The 23,259-nt window shown below is 37.8% G+C and overlaps 1 protein-coding gene across 3 annotated transcripts in view; it reads left to right on the forward strand.

The window, feature by feature from the left end:
- The first annotated feature begins 14 nt into the window (after positions 1 to 14).
- The window catches only part of SMC3 (structural maintenance of chromosomes 3), a 28,838-nt gene continuing 5,593 nt past the window's right edge, over positions 15 to 23,259 (forward strand). For 2 of the 3 annotated variants that reach the window (XM_049810225.1, XM_049810227.1), the window contains exons 1-21: positions 15 to 203; positions 3,680 to 3,755; positions 5,320 to 5,358; positions 6,772 to 6,839; positions 7,213 to 7,284; positions 7,471 to 7,550; positions 8,106 to 8,184; positions 9,514 to 9,631; positions 10,195 to 10,370; positions 10,553 to 10,633; positions 10,892 to 11,056; positions 11,595 to 11,716; positions 12,144 to 12,357; positions 14,580 to 14,683; positions 14,897 to 14,996; positions 15,467 to 15,627; positions 17,344 to 17,485; positions 18,753 to 18,903; positions 19,932 to 20,084; positions 22,428 to 22,579; positions 22,806 to 22,964. In XM_049810225.1, the coding sequence (XP_049666182.1) occupies positions 189 to 203; positions 3,680 to 3,755; positions 5,320 to 5,358; positions 6,772 to 6,839; positions 7,213 to 7,284; positions 7,471 to 7,550; positions 8,106 to 8,184; positions 9,514 to 9,631; positions 10,195 to 10,370; positions 10,553 to 10,633; positions 10,892 to 11,056; positions 11,595 to 11,716; positions 12,144 to 12,357; positions 14,580 to 14,683; positions 14,897 to 14,996; positions 15,467 to 15,627; positions 17,344 to 17,485; positions 18,753 to 18,903; positions 19,932 to 20,084; positions 22,428 to 22,579; positions 22,806 to 22,964 (2,427 nt within the window). In that variant the 5' untranslated portion in view covers positions 15 to 188. Of the gene's footprint in view, positions 204 to 3,679; positions 3,756 to 5,319; positions 5,359 to 6,771; positions 6,840 to 7,212; positions 7,285 to 7,470; positions 7,555 to 8,105; positions 8,185 to 9,513; positions 9,632 to 10,194; positions 10,371 to 10,552; positions 10,634 to 10,891; positions 11,057 to 11,594; positions 11,717 to 12,143; positions 12,358 to 14,579; positions 14,684 to 14,896; positions 14,997 to 15,466; positions 15,628 to 17,343; positions 17,486 to 18,752; positions 18,904 to 19,931; positions 20,085 to 22,427; positions 22,580 to 22,805; positions 22,965 to 23,259 lie in introns of those variants that run through there. The other variant, XM_049810226.1, reaches the window with a different exon arrangement.

A 23,259-nucleotide genomic window follows, 5' to 3' on the forward strand; every position in this document is an offset into this window, starting at 1 on the left:
CGTGAGGGGTGAGCGGGGCGCTGTGCTGGGAGGTTTGTGGTGGCTGAAGGGGCGGGAGGAGGCGGCGGCGGCGGCGGATACGGAGACCCGGGGTCGCGCCGAGCGCTCGTACCGCGAAGAGTCAGTGAGGGCGGGCTGAGAGACGGCAGGAGGCACCGAGAGGGGCGCCTCCCCCATCCTTCGCAGACATGTACATCAAGCAGGTAGGCCGGCGGGGTCCAAGCCGCCCGCCTTGTGCGGTGCGGCCTGGGCCTGGCTGGGTCGGTTTGGCCCGGCCTGCTCTGCCCTGCCCCACTCCGGCGCCGACGGGGTCTTCAATCTCTGGGCGAGCGGCAGAGCCAGGTCCCGGCCCGCAGCAAGAGGCCCGCTGGCTGGTGGCGGATCCAAAGGCCTTTGCTTGGTTCGTTGCTGTTCCGCGGGGGAGACGGCCGTCCTTGCTGAGGGGGAGCGTTCCCGGTTCAGCCATGGAGCAAGTCCGCCGTGTAGGGTGGCGGGTGTCTTTCCTCCCCCTGTTCCCGCGGCTGGTTTCATTCATTGCAGGTGTGAAGTGGCGTTGGGGAGAGGCTCTCTTGGAGCCAGGACTTGGTCGCGGGCTCTGTGGGGACCCTTTGGACGGGGCAGCCCTGGTGTCCCGGCCCTCCAGGCGGCGGGCGACCCAAGGCCTTAGAGGCTCGTACCCACGCGGGGCTCGTACACAAACAAAGGGCTCTTCTCAGCTGTCAGGCGGCATCTTTCAGCTGTTGAAGTTGTGGGTTCTCTTCTTTTTTTTTTTTTTTTGTTTTTTGTTTTTTGTTTTAATCTGTATGTGGTTTTAGCGAGGAAATGTGATTGTATTTGGGGTTTCAATTGAAACTGGTTCTGTGTGCCCCTTCCCCCGGGAGAAACAACACCTATTGTTTGTACTGGGATGATGCTTTAGGCTCCGGGGCATGGACCATTTAACCTGTTATACTTCATCCCTGACAAAAAAATCTACAGCTGACGTTCAGTTAAAAAGAAGTTCCTTGCATGGACTTTTTCCAAACAGCTTTTAAGATTGAGGTGATCATCAGTGTTACTTCTGTAGTATATCCCTGCAGTCGTATTGCACAGTATATTGTGTAGTATGGTTGAATTTTTATGGCTGCTTTCGTACCACTGCCAACGCATGTTCATACAAAGCCTACTAGGATTCTCGTTTTTCAGTGGACTCAAAATTGACCTGGCTTTCTGACACCCTACGGGTATCTTTATTCACTTCTTCATGTTTGAAAGTGCATGTTCTACATAGAAATCGGGTTTTCATCAACTGGCTGACTAGGGAGTGTTTCAGATGCCTTTGGATCATGTTTTAGTAGATTACTCTTATCTTTGCAGGTGCACACATTGCTTTTAAAGTCTTTGCATAAGAATTCTTGTTTTCCAGATTTGAATTGCACAGAAGTAAACAGTAGTGAAGATGTATAGAATCAGAGAGTAAGAAGTCCAAATTAAGTCAGAACAGGGGAAATGAGTTTCATCTGGAAAAAGACAAATTTAGGTGGTCAATAACCAATACTGTTCTAGGAGCTATAGAATAGAGGATAACAAGGTGTGAACATGAGAAGAAAACAGATCAGACTGTATTTAGTTCCACCAATATCTCTTATTTTGTTGCTTCCCAGAAATCATTCCTGGAGTTTGAAGATTGAAATTATTTAAGTCTTCATCCGAGGCTATACAAGGCAAAAAGAAGTTATGAGGTTTCAGAATATGTAGGATGGATGAAGTGAGAAGCAATCTAGAAAGAAACTTTGAGAGGGGTGGAAAATGGTGTTTAGAGTCTGCCTGTATCATACTCTTGTGGTGCCCGAGTATGTGGGTGGTAAAAGTTTGTGCTTCTATAATAATATCCAAGAAATAATGATTTGTTGTTTTTACCTTTTTGTAGAGGCTTTCAGGTTCTTATGAGAATAAAGCAGATGATTTATTCCAGCCATAAAATCTGAAAGTTTTTAGAATATTATAGGTAAACTGAAAATACTGGAGACCAAATTTTTTTCCTATTTCTTTTTCTTGAAATCTGGTGAATTGGGAAGCAGCATTGTTTGCCAAAAGTTTGTGGGTTTTTAAAAATTATTTATTTTTCAAAATCAGAGTGAGTGAACGTAGTTGCTGTGGCCTAGAGTTGGTGGCAAGACCTGAGTAATATCTGCTGTTCCTCTTTTTCCTTTGAAAGCTGATTTGGTACTGAGGCAGAGCTTGTTATTGCTGCCAAAGTAAGTTACACCGTTTCTGTAACGCGCTACCAGAACATGGATGTGGTTCTGAAAGTAATTGTTTCTTGAGTTGCTCAGGTGTACAGTTAATGTAGGCTTTTGTACTAGGGGGAAAGGCTTGCTTTCATGTTTACAGTACTACTTCTAGGCTTTTCGCTGAAGTTTTGTATGTGCTTCTTGGATACCAAGTATTATGCCCATCTTCTGGAATGTGGGCTGTTTTAATACTTGAAGATGTGAGAGAAGGGACGACATGTTCAGAAAAATAGAAAATGGTGATGGGACCATGGACCTGACAAACAAACCAAAGTCTCAATAATTTCACATTCTAAACTTACACAGTAATAATATTGAGAAATATCTTGTAAGATGTTTTGCTGTCTTCCTAACAAGTGATTCTTAGTTTATGATAGCTATCATGGTGAAACATTGGCATTATTTTAACAATACCTTGCTTTTGTTGGGGAAGAACTGTGCGAAGGACATAATGATTAAATGTCAACTTTAGTTCTTCTGTAACTGTTCTTGTTGAAAGATCTGCAAACATCAAAACTTTTCAGGTGTCTGCTGTCTTTCTGATGTCTTACTGAGCAGAGCAAAGTTGCTGTACAGTCTTTCAGTACAGCTTTAATCTTTGGAAAAGGTTGCTTAATGCTGTAATGTGCATCCTGCAAGTTGGATCAATTTTGCTGCTATGCAGAACTGAAGTATTAGGATATTGTCACTGTGTAGCTTGTATGTTACTTGGCCTGGCGAACCTAAAATCACTACTACAATTGAATGGTTGAAGTTTGACATGCTGCTTCTAGATGACTGTTTGCTGTGTAGCTCCTGAAGTTAATTGTGTAGGTTTGTGTTTGTCTATTTAGGAAGTGAATTCACTAGAACCAAGCTAGCTTGCTGCTTTTACTTGTCCATTAGGTTGCCCAGTAAAACAAAATAAGACTGTATTCCATGTAAAATAGGTAGAGTCTAGTAGAGTTTTTGCAGTCTGCCATTGCTCTACTTGGAAAATTTGCAAATAGAATTCTTATGCTGTATGTGGATTGCATTATAAAAATTAAATATGAATTTGGCTCTACTAGGGTAAGTGCTTGTTATATTGGGGTTTTCTGTATGTAATATTTGATGCAAATACATATTTTTTGTGTAATTTGCTACAAAAAGACTCAAACTCTCGTTGACTGCGCTTTGGCTTAGATAAGTACCAGCATCTCTTGTGCTGTGGGGAGAAAAATCTATCCCTAAAGTGATGCTTAGGTGAAGTGCAAGTTTTATGATGTAAAGTGCTGATCTTGAGCTGGAAAGTTGAAGTGTGTGTGGGAAGGGCAGGGGAAATCAAGTATGTTATCATTGATGTAAATATTCTGTAAAAACTTATAGTTCAAAAAGTGCTTAAGAACAGAGAGAACTTTATTTTAATAACTCACTCTTCTCATTAGGTAATCATTCAGGGCTTTCGAAGTTACAGGGACCAAACTATTGTGGACCCATTCAGCTCAAAACACAACGTCATTGGTAAGTTCTGATATTTGTCTTCTAACACTAACTGGAGTTGCACTGTTATTTCAGATGATGCTCACATTAGAGTCCTTTATAGTTTTTAATATTCTGCCTACGTTTGACTATATTTTCTATTTTGGGAACTTCTTTACAGTTGTCTGTAACATATCATGAGGTGTATTCCACTTACAGCAAAGTAATACTAACATTCAACTTTACTGTGACAATAGTATGTCTGAGTCCTCAGAAACTGAGGTCTGTAAACTCCTTCATCTGTGCAGATCTCTGTATCAACTAGACACCCTTTAAAGGCTGTCCTTACAGGAACAGTAGCAGAGAATTTGGATTTTTTTTGTGTGTGTGTGTGCAGCTGTGATCATTTTTGATAAGTAAGCACACTAGTTACTATAAACTGCTGCAGAGAAGATCCTCTTTCTTCCTGCTTTGGAGGAATGAATTTCTGGAATGTGGAAAGTATAATATAAGTTTAAAAGTGTAGTTTCATAAGTAACACCCTAACACCTAATCTAGCAACATGTTGTTGTCCACCATTGTCACGCCTCTTCCTATTTTTTCCCCATGGATGCCTGGTCGTGCTTTTTCATTTGCATTGATTTTAGTGATTGTGCAGCAACTTTGAGACTGCTGACCCAACAGAAAACAGTCAGTTTTGGACATAAAAACTTAGTAGGCAGGATTTACTCTGAGACTGGAAAAACAGTGCATATGACTTGAATAACATGTCTTATTATGTAATGTTACTTTGGAGGGAGCTAAAACTTTATCCAGCTATTAGTGTTTTTAACAGGAAAAAAAAAATCCGGCTTTGCTATTTTTTGACTTCTTAAAGACCGCATAGCAATCCCAAGTAGTTTTGGGAATGAGGTGAATCTGGAGTGTATGTAGGCAGGAAGGGATGAAAAGCCTGGGATGCTCATTGCTGCTGGAAGACAAGCAGTTTCAAAATTAATACAGTAGGTGCTGATCTTAAAGGTAAGACACTGAGCCTTGCTGAAACATGTCGGAATAAACACTGAGATTGCTGCATGTCAGCATAGTGTAGTGTTCTTATACCTTTAATTTTTAAACAGAAACAGTACTTCTTCCAGTCTTTTTAAAACAAAACATTGCTGAATTAGCAAGTGGAGTATTAAGAAGTTCATACTCTACCTAGTCAACCTGAATGTACAGGCAAGTGATTTCCTTTGGTTAAATATAAAAAATAGATGCTGGGAGCAGAAGAACTGGATTTAGGTCTACTGTTCTTATCCCACCAGGAGATCAGTATTAAAAAGAAAAGGATGGGAATAAATAGGATTGGTTTAACCATTATTATCATTGTGGAATAGTGTTGGAGTTTGTAAGTCATTGTAATGTATTTGGGTGGGGAAAGGACTGCGCTGTTGTTCTCAGACAATGACTGAGTGATCCACCTACTAAGTTTGCCTCATTCCCTTGAGATTTTGTTTAGCTGTGTTAAATTTGGGTTCTGTTCTTAAATGTTTATATGCAACATTTAATGTACATTGCAGTGTTAACCTATGGGAACTTGAGGTTATACTTTGTGTTTTAATTTCAGTGGGAAGAAATGGATCTGGAAAAAGCAACTTTTTTTATGGTAAGCTTGGATTTCTTAATATAGTAGCATGGGGATGCTGATGATACCAGGTTTCTTTGTTTTTGCCAGAAGTTGGTTTACCAAATGTTCCTCCTCAGCAAGGAGTGGAGATTGGTAATTACTTGACAATGATGAAAGGCAGATCTCAGTGCACTTGTTCAGTACTTACCTTCAGCTTTTTCCCTAGTGTTCCACTTCTCTTACTGAGGGCCTTCTAAGACTTTTTAAATGGCAAAAAAAGTATTTACAGGAGGAAACAAATTCTAAAAGTCGCCCACCTCGAAAGCTGCTTGTGATATTTGCAGTTGCTTTAGACATTCTGTCCTGGTTTTGGCTGGGATAGAGTTAATTTTCTTTCTAGTAGCAGATATAGTGTTATGTTTTGGATTTAGTATGAGAAGAGTGTTGTAACACTGATGTTTTCAGTTGTTGCTAAGAAGTGTTTAGTCTAAAGTCAAGGATTTTTCAGCTTCTCATGCCCAGCCAGCCAGAAAGCTGGAGGGACACAAGAAGTTGGGAGGGGACACAGCCAGGACAGCTGACCCAAACTGGCCAAAGAAGTATCCCATACCATGTGATGACATCTCTAGTATATAAACTGGGGGGACTGGGGCTGGGGGGAATTGTTGCTCAGGAACTAACTGGACATCAGTCAGCAGGTGGTGAGCAATTGCATTGTGCATCACTTGTTTTGTATATTCCAATTCTTATTATTATTGTCTTTCTATTATTGTTATTTTCCTCCTTTCTGTTCTATTAAACTGTTCTTACCTCAACCCACAAGTTTTACTTTTCCGCCCCCTGGTTTTCCTCCCTCATTCCACTGGGTGGGGGGAAAGTGAGTGAGCGAGCAGCTGCCTGGTGCTTACTTGCTGGCTGGGGTTAAACCACAACATGTTCTTAGTGGCTGAATTCTAAGCTGGTTCCATAGCGGTATGGCACAGCTTATACAGCCTTTTAAGGTATGGTTGGTTATGAGGGGGATCTTGTGGGGTGGGAACATCAATGGAGGAGCAGAGATGCTAGTCAGAGGTGTTAGTAGCCTTTGTGATGGTAGATTTAATAAATTGCCAAGTGTTAAGTATTTTAGCAATATTTTTAACCTAGCCTGTGTGCTAACTATTTATAGAGGAAAGCTCGTTAATCCCTGCTTGTGCAGCATTGTTAATGCTTATGCAGTGAACTAGTAAGGTTGTGACAGTGAGACTTCTTCAGAGAAATTGTAGTGTACAGCAGCCTGAGTGATAAAGATCCAGCAGATTAAGATTTTTAGTGAGGAAACATTGTAAGATACTAGCAATGGTGTGACTGTACTATACAACCGTAACACAGTATGTTTTGAGTTAAAGAAACTGCTGCATACATCTGTAAAGGAAAGAATAAATCTTCTGTTTATTTATTATTTTATTACAGCAATTCAGTTTGTACTCAGTGATGAGTTTAGTCATCTTCGCCCAGAGCAGAGGCTGGCTTTGTTGCATGTAAGTGAAGGTGTATAACAAGACTAAAGAATAAGCTAATGCATTTGAATGTTACTAAAAAAATGATAAACTGCTGAACTGTGGATATTTTAAGCCAATTATTTTGAAAGCATCCTTAAACATTTTTTGTTTCCCTTTGGCAAAATGGAATTTATTACAAAGTAGTATATTATGCTGATAGTGCACACCGGTGAATGTGTATCCAAGATTTTCAGAAATAAAAATATATGTAGTAGATCTTATATAGATGCTCTTTGACTCTCATATCCTTGGAAGGCAGTGGGAAGTGGGATTGTCAGGGAAAAGGGGAGATGAATGAGGTCAAAATCCTTCTAAGGTGGGAATTATCTAACCAAAATATCTTCTTTCTTAGGAAGGTACAGGTCCTCGTGTTATTTCAGCATTTGTGGAAATTATTTTTGACAATTCGGACAATAGGTTACCGGTAAGTTGAATATACTACTTCAGAAATAGATGATCATTCCAGACTCTAGTAATCTCAGTATTATAGAAGTCTTCAGTACAGTAACTGCTTTTGAGTCAGTTCTGGTAAAAAGTACCATAATAATTCTGGGTTAGTTATACATACCTACTGCAAGCAGTTAAATTTACTGGGTTTTGTTTTCTTAAGATTGATAAAGAGGAAGTCTCACTTCGCAGAGTCATTGGAGCCAAGAAGGACCAGTATTTCTTAGACAAGAAAATGGTGACGTAGGTACTTCTTTTCCTTAGCTGAATGAGACTAGTAGTATTTCTGTAAAATTCTCTAGTCAAACCAAACACTTGCATCTCTAGCCTGAAGTAAATTAATTCAGCTCTGTAATACTGAGTACCGGTAGTTTGACAGCGAGAACATCAGTCTTTGTGCAGTAGGCAGCAGACTTTGAATTTACAGCTTAACCTATTCATTAATGTGGTGGTTAACTGCTTATATAGTATTTCTTTCAGGGCTTTTTTAAATAGAAGAGTTACCAGACTTTAGGTTGTTTCATATCCTTCCTTGTGTATCTTTACCTGTATTTGCCTCCTCTGCATTCCAAGGTGCTTCTTTCTCAACCTCTTTGCAACATGATAGTATTTTATTTATTTTCCATTTTTATTCTCTTATTTCATTTTAGAATTAGCTATTATTAAATAAGCTTCATTAAAAAGCATGCATTGCACACAGTGACTATAGCATGTGTTGCATAGTTGTGATACTTTGCTGAATTTTTACAGGTGACATTTTTACTGTAAGTGTTTTTAATAGTCATAATAACATTTCAGGAAAAATGATGTAATGAATCTTCTTGAAAGTGCTGGATTTTCTCGCAGTAATCCCTACTATATCGTCAAACAAGGAAAGGTAAGGTTCTTCTTCACGGAGTGGAAGAAATCACTATCAAGAGTATTGTAAACTCAGTTCAATTATTGCAGAAGTAAATCAAAACCTAAATCCCTTTTAGTTTTAATCAGTTCTTGTAGATGCTGCTTTTGCAAATACTACTGTTTTAATAGTTCGTGTTGATGTTAAGAAAAAAGTTTTAGTGTCTGTAATGTTGATATTCAGAAGTTTTCTGAATTTTCATGGTAATCTTTGCAATCATGTGCTTTTCTGTATACTTAAATACAAAGCAAACTTGATTCCTGTGACTATTTCAGTGTAAATTTATAGATTTCAGGGCCTTAAGATGAGGCAGTAAAGTAATTGTAGAGGATTTTAAGAGGTTAAAAATACTGTCAATGGAGGATGAATGGAAACGTGGAAGCACCAAAAGTGAACACAGAGCAGGGAAGGGGCTCACAGCATGGCCTGTATTAACTTGTCTTCAAGACCCAGGCATGCATACCAGAGCTTTCAACTAACACTTAGATCTGGAGTCAAAGGACAGATTACTTGTAATGGCTCACAGTGTGGGGATACTGGTAACAGTCAGCTCTGAAAGATTACTGAAAGGCATACCTGAAAGAGGAATGCAGGAGACTTGAGGAGCACTTGATGACAGAAGTAATGACCCAGCAGTACAGTCTCTCAGTTGTTTATCAAGATAAATTTTCTTATCCAGCTGAAGATGTCTATTTGGAGGAAACAACTTCGGCTGGAAAGTCAGTTGTGTTTTACAGTGGGGATTGGTGCACATGACACAGCCAAAATACACATACTGGTTTTAATATACAAATTAGAAACAGTTCCTTCTTACAAAAGGATGCAACCACTGAAATTCTATTGAAGGAAAGTGAGTTTTACATTGGGTTTAATTGTATGACTGATTTAATGTTGGATTAATGAGTGTTTCATGACCTGAATTATTCTAAGTTTTATAACCCCTACATTTTGTTGTGGTTTTATGGAAGCGTTTAAATTATTTGGTTTAGCACCAGGACTTAAGAGCCCAAGCTTGAGTTTCTCTAAACATAATTTTGGGTGGGTAACGATTTCTTCAGTTTACGTAATACTAGTATCTTGAGTTTTGGCAATAACTGGTAGCATTTGAAAACCAATAAAATTCATTACAAGCAGAATACTTGCCATCCTAAAGTAATTGTCTCAAAAGGAAAGCAGTATGGTATATACTAGGTATCTGAATCTTCCTGCCAAAACCTCATGCAAGCAAAAAAAGTGCAATCTTTGATCTGTTGTGGTTGGCCATATTTCCAGAGCAGGCTATTGAAATCATAGACCTTGAATTTTCAGATCAACCAGATGGCCACAGCTCCTGACTCTCAAAGACTGAAGTTACTAAGAGAAGTAGCTGGTACCAGAGTGTACGATGAACGTAAAGAAGAGAGTATTTCACTAATGAAAGAAACAGGTAAAAATAGTTTTAAGAAATGAATGTTTTACACCACAATAATTGGGTTAGCCCTAAAGGTTTATGGCTTTTTCAGTAGAGCCAATTGCTAGATAGATTTTATTTGTGGTATGTTAAATGGTACAGAGCATGTCATATCTCCTCCTTGAATTTTAAATATCTCAAAAGTTTTAGTAAGTCATTTCATGTGTGCTTTTAGTAATAAAACTTTTTACCTAGGTTAATAGGGATATTTGTACTGTTCAAAACACGAGTAATGTCAGCTAGCAGTGATCAAAAAATCAGGATCCCTACTGCTGTGCAAACACTAAAGTGGTAGTATAGTCTATCATTATTTTAAGTGTGTGAGTCAAGAGAGTACATGCTTGTGTTGCATTACATAACTCGTATCAGCAGTTCTGCTGTTAGGATGTTTTTGGGGGGAACTTCTGGACATGGGTTTTCCTTTTAACATTTCATAACTGTTGACAAATAGTTAATCGCTGGAGGAGATTTGGTAGCTTTAAAGGTGTGGGAATGTATTAGCGTTTAACTGAACTTCGGTCTTGTCCTCTTTTCTAAAGAGGGCAAGCGAGAGAAGATCAACGAGTTGTTGAAATATATTGAGGAGCGACTGCATACTCTAGAAGAGGAGAAAGAAGAGCTGGCTCAGTACCAGAAATGGGATAAAATGAGGAGAGCGTTAGAATACACCATTTATAATCAGGAGCTTAATGAAACCCGAGCTAAGCTTGATGAGGTAAAATATCTTGGCTAATGCAAAATATAACATGAGCTGTTGACGTGCTTTTTGACATCTCCTTGCATTCCCTGATAGAATCCTGTCCATGTTCTTCACTAATATAACAAATTGTTTTCTTTCTGGAACTACTACTAAAACAGAATCTTGCTACTTAAGCTATTGGTGATATTTCCGTACAGCTTTCTGCCAAACGGGAGACAAGTGGAGAGAAATCCAGGCAGCTGAGAGATGCACAGCAAGATGCTAGAGATAAAATGGAGGTAAAAATACTTTTAACAAGGGCTCTCTGGAGGTGTGTTTTGCTTTATGGGTTGGGTTTTTTGGGGGGGTGGAGGGGGGGGGGGGGATGTTGTAAAACAGTGTTAAATTCTATTTTATGTTTTCATCCTGTTTGGAAATGGGAGGAGTTGTTCACACTTTTAGTGTATCGTGATTACATAATAAAGATCTTAGGAGTTTTGATAGACACTGAAATGTGCATGCAGTGTTTAAGATACTACATACTTAAATTTGCATAGGAAATAGAACGGCAAGTTCGAGAACTGAAGACAAAGATTTCGGCAATGAAAGAAGAGAAAGAACAACTTAGTGCTGAAAGACAGGAGCAGATTAAACAGAGGACTAAATTAGAGCTGAAGGCTAAAGACCTGCAGGATGAATTAGCTGGCAACAGTGAACAAAGGGTATGTAACAGTGGTAAAGACAATGGCATTGGCGCAAGGTAGTATACCTGTACATTGAAGTTTTGGGTTTAGACTGTGGCCTTTTGGTGTTTTCTGAGGTTTGCCAGACAGATAGCTTAGTTTTTTGTGATGTCTTTAGTGTGCTTCTAGGGGATGTAAGTATAGACTGCTGTGTTACCCTTTATTTGTCATCCTGCATGTTGCAAAATCAAGCACCTATAATTCTCTTGATCTAATTGCTGCAAGTATTGGGAAGGAGGGTTTTGTTTGTAGCACTAATTTGAACTTTGTTGTTTGGCCCATACAAACCTTCCTTGCTTGCATGGTTTAGCTTTTTGACAATTCTTCATTTCATCCCTCTTTGCTGTCCCGATTGGAACTGAATTAACTTCTGTTAAGTGTTGACGCAGCATGCTATCAGATAAGCAATGGCAACTTGCAATGTTACAATTAAATTATTCTTTAGAAGGGTGTAGTTATCTAATAATACAGTTGCTGATATTACCTAACTTTAAATACTGCTTTGTTTGACTTTCAGAAAAGACTGTTAAAAGAGAGGCAAAAGCTTCTTGAGAAAATTGAGGAGAAGCAGAAAGAATTAGCAGAAACGGAGCCAAAATTCAACAGTGTAAAAGAAAAAGAAGAGAGGGGAATTGCTAGGTCTGTGGCATTTTATAATGGGGAGTCAAAGCATTTAAAAAAAAAACACCAAGATACTATCAATACTATCCATACGTGCAATTAACTCGGAGCTGTATTTCTTGCTTGAGAATGAGTAAGCTGTATATGTACTTACAGACAGTCTATAAAAAGCTTCCTTTATTGTTGGGGAGGGGAGCAGTATCTGGTGAAATTAATTTTTAAGCTTAACCACTTTTGTGGGCTATTGTCAACTTTTTGTTTTCTGAAGTCCTCTGGGTGATTTTGTGGTTATAACATGATCCCTTTCTTTTTGTTACTGATTTGGTGCTTAAATTTTAGAGTCTGGTTTGACACACATTTGAAAATTCTTACGGTAATTTTTCATGCTTGCTCTTAAATTCAAGATATCTTTATAATACAGTGTGTCTTTCCCTTCTCAAAATAGACTTGCACAGGCTACGCAGGAAAGAACAGATCTTTATGCAAAACAAGGTCGAGGAAGCCAGTTTACTTCCAAAGAAGAAAGGGATAAGTGGATAAAGAAAGAACTGAAGTCTTTAGATCAAGCCATCAATGACAAGAAGCGGCAGATTGCGGCTATACACAAGGATTTAGAGGATACAGAGGCAAACAAGGAGAAAAATTTGGAACAGTACAGTGTAAGTGTTCATCTTATTACTTCTCAGTATTTTTGAGAGAAAGGTTAAACAATCTAATCTTGAACAATTAGTCTTTAGTGCCTATTTATAAGGAAGATGAGACTTTCTGGTTGGGTGTGGTCTTTCAAAAATGTATTCTTGAAAACATCTGTAGATAAACCCAAAATTGCCTTTAGCACTGCATCTAATTTAACTCTGTATGTTGACTTTCTGGTACTTCCCCCAAAGTGTTTGGCCTGAGTTTTCAGGAAGACACTTTGTCCTGGTTTCAGCTGGGATAGAGTTAATTGTCTTCCTAGTAGCTGGTACAGTGCTATGTTTAGTTCAGTATGTGAAGAATGTTGATAACACTGATGTTTTCAGTTGTTGCTAAGTAGTGTTTAGACTAAAGTCAAGGATTTTTCAGCTTCTGATGCCCAACCAGCCAGAAAGCTGGAGGAACACAAGAAGTTGGGAGGGGACACAGCCAGGACAGCTGATCCAAAGTGGCCAAAGGGGTATTCCATACTGTGTGATGTCACATCTAGCGTATAAACTGGAGGGAGTGGAGGCAGGGCGGATCGCCGCTTGGAAACTAACGGGGCATTGATCAGTGAACAATTGCATTGTGCATCACTTGTATATTCTAATCCTTTTATTATTACTATTGTCACTTTATTAGTGTTATCATTATTAGTTTCTTTTTTTTCTGTTCTATTAAACTGTTCTTATCTCAACCCACGAGTTTTACTTCTTTTCCTGATTTTTCTCCCCTATCCCCCTGGGTGGGGGGGAAGTGAGTGAGCAGCTGCATGGTGCTTAGTTGTTGGCTGGGGTTAAACCACGATGGATTTAGATCAGCCTTGCTCTTGTCTATGTTGAACATGGCCCTTTCATATAGATAACAATTTGTTAAGTTTTTATAGAGTTCTATGTTGGTTGTTTTCATTTTTCTCTTATTTTCCCTAAACAGAGGATCTTTTAAACGGTGCTGCAAGCGCCGCACCTTTGCACTACGATTGCAGCTGGTTAGAATTTGCATCCCTATGCATGTTAGAAGACGAATCTGGCTCAGTATTATCTGCATAACTTCTAGATTTTAATTTCCATTTAGAAAGAGCTCTTGCACTGCAAATACAGCAGTACGATCCAAAAATATGACTTGTTAGGAGCTATGGGAGTGAAAACCCCCGTGCTTGCAGTGGGAGAGCATCCAGTGCCAGTGCTGCTACCCTGCATGTGCTGATAGACAGTGTTCTTGGTCTTTGCATAATATATCTACTAAAATCGAGGATCAGTCTGACAAAATCTAGGAATGTGGTTGCATGAAGCCAATGGTGTTCTGCTAAAATATTGTTTGGGTGGGGCCCACATTTGCAAAGTAATGATTCTCTCTCTGAGTTGGTGAATGAAAGAAATGGAATTTACCACTGACTATTATTGTATTGTACTGCTCAATAGGAATTCTACAGAATTGAAGAGGTTAAATTTGTGGTGGGCTTTTGATTCCTTTTATAAACATGTCTTTGTTTTCTTTTGCTCCTTAAGGAAGGTTGATTTATGCTTATGCTAAGAGTTTTATAGCTTTTTGTTGTTCAGAGAGGGGGGTGTCTTGGGTGAACGTGATGGAGAGCTTGCAAAGTTAGGTTGGAAAAACTTGGCTACGTTTTGAGAACACAGCTAGTCCTGTACGCTTGTAACTATGAAGACGTTATCCGAGTGCTAGCCTTGAGCTGCTTTGAAAATGGCAAGCTTTAAATGAGCAAGGGGAGGGTGTCTGTGCATTGGCTTAAACAGCATGCTGTTGACAGCAGCTGTGGTAAAGTACTAGTACTGCTGGAGAGCAGGCTAGGATTCTTGACTAATAGCAGTATGGCATGGTACACAAGACTAGTATGTATGTTCTTACCACAAATGTTATTTCAGAGCATGATTACCTATAGTAATGTGTATCATAGTTACTGTTTTTATTCAGTTTCTTACTGTGACTTAGCCATTTCACTGTAATACCCGGATGCATGGGTTAACTCAGAACCTGCCTTCCAGTCTACTTAATAACTTCACCTTGATAACTGCTCCCTTACAAAGATGTATTTATTCTTAGTGCTTTTGCAGTTTGTTGTAAATTGGTTAAGGCGTTTGTAGGAATTGTTTCTGAATTTTAAGTAGTAATTTAGTATTGAATAAAAGATTTTTTTTAACATGAGAGCTGTGGTTTCATACTGTTCTTTTCTTTGTGTTAGAAACTGGACCAGGATCTTAATGAAGTGAAGGCTCGTGTTGAAGAACTGGACAGAAAATACTATGAAGTGAAGAATAAAAAGGATGAACTACAGAGTGAAAGAAAGTTAGTAATTAATGGAAATATGTCTGAATCTCAATGTGAAGGACCCCAACTGTGTAGTTGTTAACACGGCATGTAGATTTTTTTAAAAATGTAACCATGTATGAACTCCTGCACTTTGCCTTCCTGTTAAATTAGCAGCCTTCGAGGATAATAATGAAAAAATCTTCAGACTTCATTCACACTTAAAATATTTTAATTATTTTTGTTTTGTAGTTATCTATGGAGGGAAGAGAATGCAGAACAACAAGCTCTTGCTGCAAAGCGGGAGGATTTAGAAAAGAAACAGCAGCTTCTCAGAGCAGCAACAGGAAAGGTAAGATACCTTGTAATTGAGAATTCCTTGTGGAAGCTTTTCTTCTTATTCTTAAAGGACAAGTCATAGCCATATCTGAAAGGTATGACAGTTATTTCTTCTGGTTATGGTCTTACTGTCATAATTAAGATGGACAAATTATATTTGTAAGCTGAATTGTTCAAATATTTATAGCTCTAGAACTACTTGGAAATTCATTTTGTTAGCTCAAGGTAATTGAGGAGAGGTAAGGAGACAAGATAGAAATGGAATACTTTTAAAACTTCTTATACCTTTTACCTTTAAAAAAAAAAACAAAAAGACCCTGACAAGTGGTGGACTCATATTTAGGTATCTTCCGTTACAGCTGTAGGTTAGTTAGCAGAAGCTTGGCAAAAAAGAACATTACGACTTTCACAAAGTTAAAGGTAAAATGGATATTACTTCTACATGTTTTTATTGCAGTACAATAATGAGTTATATTTTAACAGGCCATTTTGAATGGTATAGACAGCATAAACAAAGTGTTGGAGCACTTCCGTCGAAAAGGCATAAACCAGCATGTGTTAAATGGCTATCATGGCATTGTGATGAATAACTTTGAATGTGAACCAGCTTTCTACACCTGTGTTGAAGTTACTGCAGGGAACAGGTAATTATGTGCTTTTCAGTGTTAAGTTAAAGCAGCTGCAGTGTTAACAGTTTAGTTATTGGTGCCAGTTGCTACTGAAAGTGTTACTCTTGTGAACTTGAGCTCTTGTGCTTTTTTTGTCAAAGTGCCTTCTATATAGCATGATCAAACTGCTACTTCTTCAAGAAGGAACTAAGAAGAATTCTGCCTATTTAAAAATTAATCCTAGCTGCTCTTGATCTTGTCTGAAAAAAAAAACCCTAAAACAAAACCACAGAAAGACCCCCAAAAAAGGCTCCAGATCCACACTCTTTACCAGAAGGATTGGTGGTGAGGCTGAGCTATATTGACTAAAGTGGACAGCATCTTCCAGTGTGAAGATTTCTACAGTAAGCAATGCTGATTGATAACAATAAGAATTGTTTCACTTACACTAGAAAATGTCATGGGTGAGGATGGTCTCCAGACTGTCAAAACCTGCTATTTATAAGCTACCTGAAAAGACGTTGAATATTAATGAATCTGCGTCTAATGTGTGTTCTAGAAGAAGTAAGTGCCTGTGGGGTGATCGACCACTTCCTGCAGCATCTGACACTTCAAATTAATTTAAATTGTCTTTTTGTGTGATCAGTCCCCCATTCCAATACATGAGTATTGTATTGAATACAAATTCTTGTTCTAATGAAATATAGATAGTGGCATAAGGGCAGGAAGGAGGACAGAGGTGACATGATCTTGCAAACTATCACATAGAAATGTGGATGCTACCATAATTTGAAATGGCAGTCCCTCATCAAAGCATCTATGAACAGGTAAAACTTGTGGGTTGAAATAAGGACAGTTTAATGGGACACAAAAGGAAGGGAAAATAATAAGATAATATACAAAACAACTGATGCACAATACAATTGCTCACCACCTGCTGACTGATGCCCAGCCAATCCCTGAGCTGTGGTGTCCCCTGCGCGTGATGTCATACAGTATGGAAAACCCCTTCGGCTTGTTTGGGTCAGCTGTCCGTGCTGTGTTCTATCCCAGCTTCTTGTGCACTCCCAGCCTCTGCTGGCAGGGCAGTATGAGAAGCTGAAAAGTCCTCGACTTAGTATAAACGCTGTTTAGCAACAACTGAAAACATCAGTGTGTTATCAACATTCTTCTCATACTAAATCCAAAACACAGCACTATACGAGCTACTAGGAAGAAAATTAACTATTCCAGCTGAAACCAGGACAGCCCCCCCATAGTCTGGAAAAAGCAGTAACAAGCAAACTGTAGTTCAGCTTGCAAAAGAGATCACTTATTTCAATCCCTCTGATGCTAGTCCCGTCATGCAGAGAGAGATAGATGTGGTTTCTGTTTCTGTTGTGTACAGAGACATAAGATGCAAACTCTATAAATCCATGCAAAGAGGGCTGAATATTGTATATTGAAATGGTATGGAGGACAGAGGTTTGCAGCTGAACCAAAAAAGGCTGTGTATACGGTGACATGGTACGCGTGTTGAGGTGCTCTTGTGACTCAAGGGTGGAATGTAAAATTTCTGGCTGATCTCATTTTAATGAAAGTGAATAGAGTGTATCCACTTGCTTATTCTAAGGCACAGACTTGAAGGAAAAAAATGCAATGCACCTTTGTATTGATATGTTATTTAATGGTACTTCTATGCTTACTGTTCCCATATGAGTATGTTAGTGCTTTTAGCACAGTAAAGTTTTATTTGTTGGCCTTGTTAATTAGGTTGTTTTATCACATTGTGGATTCTGATGAGGTCAGTACGAAGATCCTAATGGAATTTAACAAAATGAACCTTCCTGGAGAAGTTACTTTCCTCCCTCTGAACAAGCTGGATGTTAGAGATACTGCTTATCCTGAGACTAATGTGAGTTAGAATTCTTCTTGAACCTTCCTCTACTTCATAATTACAAAGCCTCTTATTTTGAATTGTTTGCGTATATTCCATATTGCCCACCACTTGCTTTGCTGCTGAATGTCTGCAATTAAATAATACTTCTAATATATGCTTCTCAACATAAAAAAAATCTCTTGTTATAGGAAAATACTTACTTTCTTACCAGGTATTTGCTCTTTAAAGTTTAACTTCACCTTACGAGTAAATAGGTGATACTAAAAAGTAGAATTTTATTGTAACCTCATAATCAATAATTGCCTGAATTACTGAATTGTAATTCTTTAAGCTGAAATGCTGCCATGGATGAAAGCTGAAGAGCTGTGTTACATGTTATAGCTATGGACAGTTTCTCAAAGTCATTGGAAATGAGTTGTGTTTTTAAAAATACATAAATAAACCTTAAGTGGCAACCATTTAAAAATTAGCTCTGAAATATATTTCAAGAAAGTATCTGCTTTTACTTGAAATTTTAGTAGTGAATTAATTGTGTAAATGTTAGCTGCTTCCTACAATAATCATGGTAGAATAAGTTCTTTAAAAATAGATATTTTTTTTCTTTTTTCCTCAGATAAACATAGGAAAAATAAAAAGGAAACTATCATGACTTCTCGTTTGCTTATTTTGGAGGGTTTTACTAGTAAAATTGTGTTAATGTTTGTGTCCTGCTCTCTACAGAAAGGAATAATGTTTCGGAAGACAAAAATTTTACTGCCGATTTATGATACTTCCTCAACTTGTTTCAGCAGCAGTTTAATGCTCGGATGAGATTCCTGGCAGACTCTTAACAGCTAGGCTTGAGCCTTAAGTCAACTAAAAGCTAAAATTGCAAAATCTTGCACTTGATTTCCATAGAGTGTTTATGTGTTTGTCTTGGGAATGTTCAGTCAGTGTGTCATCCTTCTACCAACTGACAGCTGTTTATTTCCAAAGTATCATTCACAATATTGTGTTTTGATTTTAGAGTTTGACATCCTGTTTGTAAATAATGATATACACAGTTCCAGAAGTTTCATTCTGATGGATTTTATTGTTTGTGAAGCCAATGTTAATCAGTGAATTTGAGATGCTAAACTTTTAGACAGTCTTGTTATAAGGTTAGAATGTATTCTGTTTTTACTCTTGATGGTAGTTTTTTTTTTATTCCAGGGCGCTCTTGAATTCTGTGTATGAATTGGTTGCAATGTATTGTCATATTTGTATCAGTATGTTCTTCTCATTAAAATCACTGTCACTTTAGGATGCTATTCCTATGATCAGTAAACTGAGATACAATCCAAGATTTGACAAAGCTTTCAAACATGTTTTTGGAAAGACTCTGATTTGTCGTAGCATGGAAGTGTCTACCCAGCTGGCCAGAGCTTTCACTATGGATTGTATTACTCTGGAAGGTAAACTTTGCAATTTTATAAATTATTTATTGTAACAATGGGATCCCTGGAATATAAGGCTCATTAAACACGGTCTGTTACTGTTGTCAACATAAGGTTATTTTAAATAATAGTATAATTGAGATATACAAGGTTGCACTTGGTTAAGTACAGTGCTTAAAACCACAGAATTTCTTCACAAACCATTGAATTTTCTTATCTAAAAATTAGGAGTTATGTATCTCCATCCTGAGAATTGTAAAGCATATAAGCTTTATATTATTTTGTATTATGTTTTATCCAATTTAACAGGCATTTGTTTTCCTGGTGTATTTATGGTGTTCTCCACAAACTTAAACCAGTGTTTAGGGTGTGAATGGATGGCCTTAATTACTGATAAGTGCAAGGTGAATTCTTTTGCTTACCAGATGCATTTAGATGTTGTTCTCTGAAATAATCTGTATTTCTTGTTAATTGCCTGTACTTGGAGGGCATACTCCCTGCGAGGGCATATTCCCTGCAGGCTTATTGTCTTTTTTTCTCTTAAAGTCAATCTGAAAAAATTCCTAAGAATGTCTGAGGAGGAAATGATTAATTTTTCAGTAACAGTGTACTCTACCAGTCACAGATGCTGCTAATTACTCACCCTCTCTTTTGTTTTCTCCCTCACAGAAGATCTGAGTTTGTTTTTTTTTTTAAACTGGTAGTGCCAGGCATTTGGATTTTTCCCTTAATACAAGTATTTTTTTTCCTTCAAGCTGCATGGTTTCAGAAGTTCATTTAAAAAAATAATTAGCTAATGCTTAAAGGAGATCATAGCAGTCTGTGTTGGTCTTGAGAAAGGAAATGCACTTTAAATTGAACACAGAAATAAGCATTTCCCGAATTACTGTAAACATACATACATGATTACTGATACTGATGCAGTGCTTTTGTAGGTTAGTTGAAATGTTCTAGTTAATCTACTAAGTTGTATTGTAGAAAATGCTCTGAACATTATGGAGAGCATGTAGTGTGCAGTTTATAGTCTCATTCTGTTACACTCTTAGGTGATCAAGTCAGCCATCGTGGTGCTTTGACTGGGGGTTATTATGACACAAGGAAGTCTCGGCTTGAATTGCAAAAAGATGTTAGAAAGGCAGAAGAAGAACTTGGTGAACTTGAAGCAAAACTCAATGAAAACTTACGCAGAAACATTGAAAATATCCTTTTGTTGTTCTTGGGGAAAGGTTCTGTGATAACTAAGGTTTTGTTTTGCAGTTACACTAATAGATGAAAAAACAGGAGACTAGCTTTTGTTAATGTTACATGTTAGCTGTGGCATTTGTTTTGACTGTTGCTTGTGCAACCTGGTTCTGTATGTTACTGTAGAGATTTTAGAAGCAAAGAAATCAATGGTAAAACAGAAACAAACAATAACCCTGCATGTGAAAATTGGTGTACAACCATTGAAAATAACAGATCTTAAAACATATCCGTTGTTTGTGTGCCTGAATTGCATTTTTTTAAAAAAATCATTTTTAGATCAATGCAGCTACTTAAGAAATTGTTTTTATACCACTGCTGTTAATTTTTTGGTAAAAATTCCATAGTGGGGAAACCTGACTGAAAAATAGTAATTGAAGCACATCTTGTATAATAATTTGCTTCAGAGAGCGGCTGGTGCTGTAGACTTCAGGAAAAAGTAGCATTAGTAATCCGTCCCTGTTAAAATTTGATCTTGACCTTTAAAGCTTAGAGATGAGGTTAAACCCTAAATTACAAGGCTTTCTATTCCTTCTAGAGTTTGTTGTAGTAACTGCTATAACCAGATATTCTTGTTATCTGTGTTAATCTTCACTGCTTCTTCTGACTCATGCTATATTTTTAGTACTTGTGTCCTGAATTGCTGTGTTACATAGTCCACTTATGCTGTGGGGAGGAGATGGAGAGCATTATATTATAATTAAGCTCTGAGTTACTTGACAGTATTGATCTTTTCAGTCTCTTTGTACAAAACTTCAAGTAACTGTCACATTTTTCTCTAGCCCCTTTAATGCTACAGTGTCCTTTTGAGATCCAGTATCTAGAATTCAGGAGCAAGGGAGGTTTATACAATTTTCTTCTCCATTATCCGGGTCATTCTGTCCTTTGAACTGAATGCCTATTGTTTTTTGATCTGCAGCAGTGCATTAGAGACATTTTGGGGGCAGCAGATAAGCAGAACACTGAGGCCTTTGCTTAGATCCACAGCTGATTAGCAAGACTTACAGAAGCATATACCTATGTCCTGTTAAGTCAGTGAAAGAATGTCAAAATGATCTGTTAAATGTGACTTAAATAGACTGAATTTGCCAACTGGCTTTACGTGCTCCAGCAATAATTGGAATGTCTTTCACTCTTCTTACTGTTATCTGTAGGCAATGTGCAGACCCAATTTGTGTATCTACAATTAAGTATTTATCAAGTACAGCATTTTCGCCTTCCTTAGGTCTTTTTTTTTAAACTACAGATATGTAGGCATATGGTTTTAAAAGGATTTGTGCAGAAACTAATTTTAACACTAATCCCAGTGTGCGTTGTACAGGTAGCCTGCTTCTTGTAGCTAGGAATGGGAGCTTGAATTCCTGCTGCTTGTAGTTAAATTACCCAGTTACGTGTTAGACCGTTTGATTTCAGTATTACTGACTTTTAACCAGGACTACTATTCTGGAACTGAGAAATCTTTCTTGCTGTCATTTAAGTCAAAATCTTTAGGCTTGGGTTTCTTTTCGAGGAGGGATCTATAGGGGATGTAGGTAGGGTGTTCTGTGGCATACCCTTCAGCTGTGGTAGATCAGTGACTGTAATAAGAGTTGTTATGGCAGTCTGACAGTAACTTTTAGAACATAAACAGACCTCAGTTGTTTTGAAAGTAAATTATCCATTCCTGCTACTGTTCTGTAGCTCATTCAGTTTTCCCAAAATGTTTAAGTAGTGAAGTGTTTTACTGTAACCTTTGCTTAGGGGAATTATTTAATTTTTAGGGCATTTAAGTTATGCATTAAAATATACATTGTAGTAGGAGTAATGTGATGTTAGCGAGTCAACATAAATTAAAACAGAATATTCTGCAAGCTTTGCATCATATAACTTAAGCCATTATATCAAAATGCGCACGAAGAAATTAAATTATACTTTTTGCCTCAGAATTGAGTAAGGGATAATTGTATTGTTCTATTATTTCTTTTTAAATGTAGGCATCTGCTCTTCTGTATTTTGTAGGATTTGAGTTTTCTTTACAAGTTCAAATGTATCCCTGTATTCTTCTCAGTGCCATGTTGTAAAAATAACAGCTAAATGAAGCTTGCTTGTTTGTTCTGGGAGTTGATAAGGGTGCTCAATTCAATTTTCTAGATGGTTCTTGATTTCTCCTGTACAACTGAATGTTTTGGTTTTGTGGGGGTTTTGTTTGGTTTTTATTTTGATGGCAGCCGAATATGCCAAATGGAATAAAAATTGAAGGTACTAGTTAGGTATAAAATGCCTTTTGAAACAAGGTCAGAGTTTTCCTTAGCCCACGGTATGGATTAATAATGAGATTGACCAGCTAATGAACCAAATGCAGCAAATTGAGACACAGCAGAGAAAGTTCAAAGCCTCCCGAGACAGTATTTTGTCAGAGATGAAAATGCTGAAGGAGAAAAGGCAGCAGTCTGAAAAGACATTTATGCCTAAGGTATAGTATGGGAATATTGAAAGCTGTACTGGTTTTATATTAATTGTTTCATTAATATCACTGGTAAGCTTGCATTCCTTTCTTGTGATGGTTAACATCATGTGAAATATGAAGAGATGACTAGAGAACATCACAAAAAATATGTTTATGTAAACAGAAAAGTGAAAATTATATAAATCTACAGATTGCTTTGAGGAATGATTTTTGTCTAATATCCGTTCCATAGCAACGCAGTTTGCAGAGCTTGGAGGCAAGTTTACATGCTATGGAGTCAACTAGAGAATCATTAAAAGCAGAACTGGGGACTGATTTGTTGTCTCAGCTCAGTCTTGAAGATCAGAAACGTGTGGATGCTCTCAATGATGAAATTCGACAACTACAGCAAGTAAGGAAATTAAAATGTCTTGCCATTAAATGGGTACCTCTCTTCACAATAAACTTATTTTTTGTCCTTCTGTGTGAAAAGTCACTTATAAATATAGAGTAATGAAAGCATTGTTTCATCAGTAATAGGTAGGCATGTTTGGAGTTCTCTCATTTGCAGAGTATATTTGCATGTTTTTCTCAATTGCTGGGTGAATGTTACTAGCTGTATTGTATGAGAATTATGGCTATTTGTGTTGGAATTGTCATAGCTTCCTTGCCCCTACTCTTGGACTTTTTAGATTGTATCTATTTGT

This window comes from Accipiter gentilis, chromosome 9, assembly GCF_929443795.1.
Source record: "Accipiter gentilis chromosome 9, bAccGen1.1, whole genome shotgun sequence".
NCBI lineage: Eukaryota > Metazoa > Chordata > Aves > Accipitriformes > Accipitridae > Astur > Astur gentilis.